Below are 7,850 nucleotides of genomic sequence, written 5' to 3' on the forward strand. Positions count from 1 at the left end.
TATATAGCCATTAAATCGAATGGAGAATTAAATGAACTGATAAGATTAAATATAGAGAAAGGTATTAAGAGTGACTATGAACTGTGAAGACAATCCAAATGAAGAGAAAATATATTTTAGCATTACTAAAAGTTTTTCTCATGATTTATATTTTTGAAAAAAAATATCCGAAACAACTCTTTCTTGAACATTTCTTCAAAGAGGGGACCCTCAACGTTATCTGCCAAAAGTCCAAAACAAATATTGACCATGAAAAGGGCAGGAAAAAATATCCAACATTTCCTTAATTTTATATTATTGATATATTGAGAAATTTTTTCTATCAAGCGAGAGAAACGTGTCACATTATTCATGGCTTATAAATCATATTGTGACTCAGCAAAGATTAATTTTATATTACAAGAAAAATTATAATTCAAGGGCGTATAAATTAACTTTAATTTCCCATAAACACAAAATTGGTTGTATACATCCCATTCAAATTCATTCAAAGCAAAGCATGAATTTCAAACAGACAACAAAAATGGTATAATCGAATAACCCATCATTATTGTTCATACACGCCGTTTAACTTTGAAGAGGTTTAATATCAATAATCATGCTAAAAACAAGGCCAAAACTTTTCAACCGTCCATTATTGACACGTAGCGTCGAGCTCAACCAAAGGGAATGGTTCGTGATGACCAATAAATAAGCTGCCTCCAAGCGAACTCTGACCAAAAACTAAAGACGCGAACTAAACAAGCAACTGTACTGAGTTAACCAATCAACGCTAGCTCAAGGCTCATGTTGAGTGTCACCCAAGTATTCTCTCCCCATCACGTGCTTGACTCAATCTGGTTCTCAATTTCTCATGATATATCGTACGTCCAAAAAATCAAGACTTAGCCATTTAGACTGCTTCCTATCCAATTCAACTAACTCTACAATATAATTCACATCACACACCGACGGTCAACCTTGTTCATCTTTCAGATTTCAGTTTTTTCTTGCCCATCAAACTTACTCAACCTCACCCTCTCATATATTTATATATATATATATATATATAAATCGTAGCCCAACAGAGAAGCACACAGTCCAGAAGAAAAACACCGTACACGAAACCTAAAAAGCTACAGTGATTCTGCTGCTGTTTCGAGAAGTGTTGTAAGATAATGTCTGGGAGAGGAGGATACAGTAAAGAGCCAGTGAAGGTTGTGATAATCAGTACACAATACGTTCAAACTGATGCTGGGAACTTCAAGTCAGTGGTTCAGAAGCTTACAGGGAAGGATTCTCATGATCATGATGATCAGGTGGAAGAAGAGCCTGCTTCTTCTTCTGCTTCTCGAAAAGCAATAAATTCATCAGAGGCCAAAGCTGAGAGTCATCATCATGAGGTTTCTGGGAGCGTTTTTATTAGAGACGTCTCGTTTAAGGAGTTTGATAGAATGCTGAGAGAGATGCCACCAATTCATGAGATCTGGTCTGATTATCAGTAATTTCTTCATTATTTGTATTTCATTGATTCTTATTTGATGATTACTTTTGCGATGCAGATTATTTATGTCTCGTACTTGTATCCAGAATGATTTTTACTGATAACGTCTTCTGACGTGTTGCTAATACGTGGATTAATTCTTGACACTAATATATACATATATAATAAAATATTTCATTAAGATGACAGGTTTTATATTAGGATCGTACGATCTAACGCTACCGCCAAATAATTTGATGAATTAATTAAAGAATTAAATTTATCCGAGAATTAAATCTGAAGTGGACAGTACGATCTTTTCCACCCACCGAATATGTTGAACGGCAGGTGGGGCTCGGATCAATTGAAGCACCAAGGAGGTTGTATTTGACCTTTTGTTTTTATGATAATTAATGGAAAAACGAAAATGTAAGAGTTCGAATTTCTAGTTTGCATGAATGTTAATGTACTTACAATTTACTCTATGTCCATCTACCTTTCTCTCTTTGTTTCTAATTTCATGCAATTTGTGTACTGGATATGTCACGCATTGAAACAGGAGAATAGTAAAGTTGGAATCTGAGCCTTTAAGAAAATTTAGAAGTTTCTGACCAAAAAAAGAAAAGAAAATTTAGTAGTTGATTAATGCATGTTTGTGTTGAATTTGGTATTAGCTTTGAGTTCTTGCTAAGTTCTTGTGTGTGGGTTTGGAATATGTGTGTGAATGAAGTAGTTATGATGCAAAAGGAAAAAATTATGAAAAGCTTGTGATCTCATTTGTGTATTTGATATCACTTGGAGAAATATCGTGAATTCCAAGTTGCAATGAGATTTTCTAAAAACAGTACAAAATTGTTTTTTTATAATTAATCTACAAGTTCTTATAGTTTTTTTTTAATTTTAAATCATGTTATTGTAATTTATTTTATTTTAATCAAGTTCTTATAGTTTGATTTATTAAATATGTTGATCCTTGAAGGTTAAAATTAATAATAAATTATCAGTTTTTTTAATGAATTTTTTTTTGAAGTCATAGAAAATTTAATTTAATATTTTTAGCCAACTTTGAAATAAAGAAAATTTGATTTAATACATTATTTAAATTTTTATTAATTTTTTATTAAAATTTTATAAGTATAAAAAATATTTGAAAGACAACCTAATTATATAAAATTTAAATTATAAAAATTATGTGATTTATTCTAAAGTTATATAACCATTTAATAAAAATATAAAGTTCTTAATTTTTTTAAGAAAAAAATTCAAGGATTTAAATTTTTATGAGTTAAAAAATTTAATTGATCAAATTATATGGATTCAATTAAAATAAACTAAATTATAAGTACTTCATTCACAATTGCCCAAAAAAAAAAACCATAAGAACTTGCGGATATATATATTGTTTTTTTTTCAAAAGTAAAAATTCAGATTCACACAAGGGTGGAGAGAAAGGTGAACCAACAGGAGTTATGACCTCTCAAATTTTAAATTTTTTTATATTATATAAATGTTACATACTTTTAACTCTTAAAATTTTTGAAAGCTTTGCAGCATGTGTGTGTTTTAAACTTTTAATCCCAACCCCCTTATTATTAAATCATAGCGCTAGCTCTGGCGTTGGATCTACGTAACTATAGTTCAAATATGAAATTAAGAAAGTTTTGGTTCATTTATGTTCTTAAAAATTTTCAGGGAAAATCCTAAGATTTTTGGCAGCTTCGGAAGGAATAATAAGCACATCAAGAGCTACCATCCTTTTGTATATAGGGGAAAAAGGTATGCTATGTTCTATTGAAATTAAAACTTGACAATTTGATTATTGATATATATCAATATTGTATAAAAGAGTACATAAATGAGAAGATACTGCGCATAACACAAAATTAGAAAAGAAAATACTAGGATGGAGTTTTATAGTTAACTCAAAGGACACAAAAAGTTTCCATTACATACAATATATAGCATGATGGTGTATGAAAAACCAAAGCAATGGTGAAGCCGAAGGGATTTGGCAGGAGCCACGAATCTCTAAAAATTATTTTTTAATCTCGACCTTCCTGGTACTTAAATTCCAGCTATATAGTTCCACTCCTAAATAGAAGAATATATGATATGACTAGATTTAGGTAACGAGACCCTGAAATTTCAAGATTATTCATGAATTGCAAATAGTACGTACAACTTTCTTGTAAGAGTGGTAATAAAAGAAAGGGGGAAGGCTAACAAGGGTGGAAGCGGAGACAAATTGATTTATTGTCAGCAGCACAGAGGCCACCAGTAATTAAACCTTCTTTAGGTTTTGGGAACATTTGTCTGCAGGAGATATCGCAGTTAGCGTTATTACAATTTGGCATGTTGTGTTCCGTCCCACAAAGCCTTGCATACGCCTTTGCTTCCTTACTACCTCTACCCACTAATATTTTCTTTCTTTCAGACCTCGACACCATGCATTATATATATATATGTATGTATGTATATATCTATTTGCAGAAGAAAATGTGTGTGTGTGTGTGTGTGTATGCATATATATATATATATATATATATCATCATCATCATCATCATCAAGTTTTAAGACAATCGACGACTTACCGGAGATGAGAATGAGGAGAGCTAGAATAGCAAATATGTTTGTAATAATCTTCATGTTCTCCAAACTTCAGTTATTCATTTGATTAAGTAGCTTCTGTTATATACACGCACAGACACACACACACACACTCTTGCATACTTAATCCTCCTTAATCACACCCTCTTAATCGTCATAAATACATTCCCTAATTCCTTGGTTTTGTTCTAAATTAAACTGACCCCAATCAATTTTCATAATTAACTCCTGGGATTTTTGTTCTAAAGGCTGTTAGCAAAATCGGGAACGGCATATGAATAATTACTGAAATATACTGGCACCGCAAAAAAAATATTTTTTCTTGTGGGAAAATTAACAAATTAATGATTAAAATTAAGAAATTATCAAAATTAATTAACGAAATTGAAATAAAATCCAATCATTAATTCTCATACCGTGAACAGTTTTAAACGTGGGAGGGTTTTTTTTTTTTTGGCCAAAATGTGTGTGAGGTTTAATTAGACGTCTTGATTGAGGGTATTTGATTTGATGATAAATAAATCAATGAATGGTATCTTTGACCCGAGAAAAAAAAAAAAACACATCATCACTCAGCCATTGTCTGTACTGTATAATAATTTAGTTAGGACTTATTAGGAAAGTCTATCATTTGCTCTCAGTTCTGGTCGAAATAATCTCAACTTTTTGCTCTAAACTTTGTAACAGCTGGATCTGTTTTAGTAATATCCTTACCCTGGGAGATTAACCAGATAGGCTCATTTATCACCTCTCCTATTCAATAGGGCATTAGTCGAAAATTATAATAAATGTTTTAGATAAATAAATTAATTATTCCTTATAAATAGAAACAAAACTATACTCCTAAGCTTTTATTATAAATGGAAATGGAGGGAGTAGAATGTGTAGATTGGGATGACAAATGACTCTTACAATCTCTTAGTGAGTCTAAACTGCATTTTATATTTTGAATTGTGAATTAAGTTTAAAAGTTTGGAGCGTTAATGTCAAGTTTGGGTCATGTGAATAAACCCAACATGTCCAGATTACAGACTCTAAACATGATTATTGAAATTCAGACAGTAATATTGAGAGGCGTTTGGGTGACTAAATAAGAGGAGGTAGCAGTCTAAAAAGACCAAACCTATTCACAAACCCAAAAAAAGACCAAATCTGTCACATCAGAGACCGATCCATTCATTGAGGAGCGCTTGATGGCCTGGCCATTTTATTTCGTGGGCTAGCCTTTTTGGGCCCATGTAAAATTATAGCGCAAATTAAATGGCATTTGAAAGAGCATTATAAAATACGAAATCAATATTTAATTTTGAGATTTAGTTGCCCAACTTGTTCCTCTTTTTCTGCTTTTTTTTATAGTCTAATTTTTTAAAAAGAAAATAACCCGTTCAATTGAAAAAAATTAACTCAGCCTCGCTGGATTCATTCTAGAACAAAGCAACACCCAACCAGATCCATAATCACCTCTTAGGTAGTAGAGCAGTGTTTGGCTTGGTTGACGCGTGAGACTAGATTAGATTCAATTAGTTGACGTGAAGGGCAATATAATAATGTTAATGTGACTAAAATTTGTAATTAATTAATAATTTATTTGGTAAGGTTTTATGCTTTCATGCGGCAAGCAAGACAAATAAGACAATGGGATACGGATAAAAAGCAGTTATACCAATCCACACTGTCCGCCTGACGAGCCCAATTTTTTGTTGAACTAGCAGCCACCATCTAATCTTTTAAGTCTCATTTTTGTACACTGACGTGTTACTTCTTAGTTGTTTCTCCACTATAATTTTTTATTTTTTTGGCGTGGTGGTCAGAGAAGTGACTTTCGCTGAAGCTACTGCCACTTGGATCAACTAATAATAGTTATTTTTGTTTGATCAAATGTCTCAAGTTAAAGTCCTAAAAATGCAGCGGCATAAGCAGTCAAGAGCATCTATCTTTGTGATGCTTATGAAGTTTCAATTTAAATTAATCTAAGTCCTATTAAGTCCTTGTAACTTGAGTAAGGCAAGTAAAGAATACCCAGTGCTCGCTCAAGCCAAAAAAAAATTGGTAAAGGAATAAATTGAATTTTAAATTATAGGTTTGAAAATATCTAAAATTATAAAACTCATTTTTATGCAATGTTTCACTTTAATTTTTAAAAATATTGTAACCTATTTCCTACTTTTAACAAACGTTAATTTTAATAATTAGTTGATCACGAAATGTCAAGAAAGAATTTCAAAAATTATAAAAAGACCAATAAAATTTTCTTTGCAAAATTATCTGTAATTTATGGGTTTTTTATTATAATTTTTTAATTATTTTTTGATTAATTAATGATTAAAGTTAATTTTTATTAATATTAAAGATTGAATTTTAAAAGTTGATAGAAAATATTATATCAAAAATAAATTTAACATTTTAAATATTTTTAAATGTATAGTTTAGAGGTTAATTTGTTTTGAAAGCCAATAGTATTATTTAACACACATGAAAAAGACGTGCGTGCTCTTATTTGTTACTAGAAATAAATGATTTACGTTAGTTAAAAATAAAATAGCAAACGTGAGGTATTCGTTGGATGGGATACCTAGAGGGTAGAGTGATGTTGACTTGAGTTTGATAGAATAGCTACATGGAGACGTGGCTCGTGAATCTAAAATAGAAAGGAGCAAAGTGGGTATAAATTAATAAAGCTAAGAAGGAACAAGGCGTCATGCTTTTGTAAATCGGATGATTGTTGATCAGCTAATTTGGTGAAATGATTTGGAATCTCCAAACAGGAAACATCTTCATAGTCCAAACATGCTCCCATGTCCCACTTGGTTTCAGGAGTATGAGAGACACCAACATCAGGTGCCCTTTCATTTAAGGTTAGGTTAGGTTGGCAACTGCCACTTTCCACCTTCAATTTTATTTATTTATATTTATATAAAGTGAGACTAAAATATCCTCTGATCCAATATATAATTCACTTTTTAAAAATATAATTTAATTTATTTTATAAGTCATTTGTTAATAGAATTATTTTATTTTAAATTAAAATTCTTAAATTACTTAAAAAGTAAGAGAGAGAAATATAAAAAAATAATATTATATGATTGACTTATTTTTTACTTTTTACTTAAGGATTATGCTTGAAATTTTACTTACTTTTATTCCTTGTATTTTTATTATATTGTTATTTATGAGGTGGGTAAAAATAATTTATAAATAAAATTGGAAGGAATATACCAATAAAAGGTGAAGACAAAAGTGATTTGTTGTCTCTGTGAATTATGAAGGTCAGTAATTAACTATTAACTAATAGAAGAATGCTACGTGTTGATTATGTATGGGGATGAATAAAATTTCACATGGCTATAGCTAGATGAACATCTGCATTCAATTCTTACCCTTGGCATTCAACAAAGGTAATATGAGATTTAAGGTCGTTAGGTTTCAAATTTAAGATTCACATTTTTGGGGGACTTATGTATATGTGTGTGTGTGTGTGTGTGTGTGTTTTGTGATAATCAAGGAGACAAAGAAAGCAGCTCAAGCGGGAAAACCTCGCGCTGATACATTAGAAGCTCATGCAGACCTATTCGTTGTTCTAATGGACATGGATTGATTGGTTAACTAAATAACAAAATGTGACATTTAAATGCTTTTAAGTTTGGAACCTTGGATGCCCTGATACGTACTCACGGCCTTCTACGACTCATTTTACTTAATTTTTTATATAATTTTAATAATATGTAGAGTGTGACATTATTTTTTTTTCCTGGTATTTGGTACATAAACTCATCAAATAACA

The 7,850-nt window shown here is 30.8% G+C and overlaps 1 protein-coding gene across 1 annotated transcript; it reads left to right on the top strand.

Annotated features, from left to right (window-relative positions):
- Window positions 1-975: 975 nt before the first annotated feature.
- Window positions 976-4,063, top strand: LOC129314781 (VQ motif-containing protein 1). Its single transcript, XM_054958207.1, has 2 exons — window positions 976-1,468; window positions 3,155-4,063. Exons 1-2 carry the CDS (start codon window positions 1,158-1,160, stop codon window positions 3,255-3,257), a joined length of 414 nt encoding a protein of 137 aa, XP_054814182.1. The 5' UTR covers window positions 976-1,157; the 3' UTR covers window positions 3,258-4,063.
- The last annotated feature ends 3,787 nt before the right edge of the window (window positions 4,064-7,850 follow it).

The sequence above is a fragment of the Prosopis cineraria genome, unplaced genomic scaffold, assembly GCF_029017545.1.
Source record: "Prosopis cineraria cultivar Desert tree isolate PC_DT_omini unplaced genomic scaffold, ASM2901754v1 PC7, whole genome shotgun sequence".
Classification (NCBI taxonomy): Eukaryota; Viridiplantae; Streptophyta; class Magnoliopsida; order Fabales; family Fabaceae; genus Prosopis; species Prosopis cineraria.

Coding starts and splice junctions, on each gene's coding strand:
- LOC129314781 (XM_054958207.1), top strand. CDS start 1,158: ATGTCTGGGAGAGGAGGATACAGTAAAGAGCCAGTGAAGGTTGTGATA. Junction 1,469..3,154: donor CCACCAATTCATGAGATCTG/GTCTGATTATCA, acceptor AAAAATTTTCAG/GGAAAATCCTAAGATTTTTG.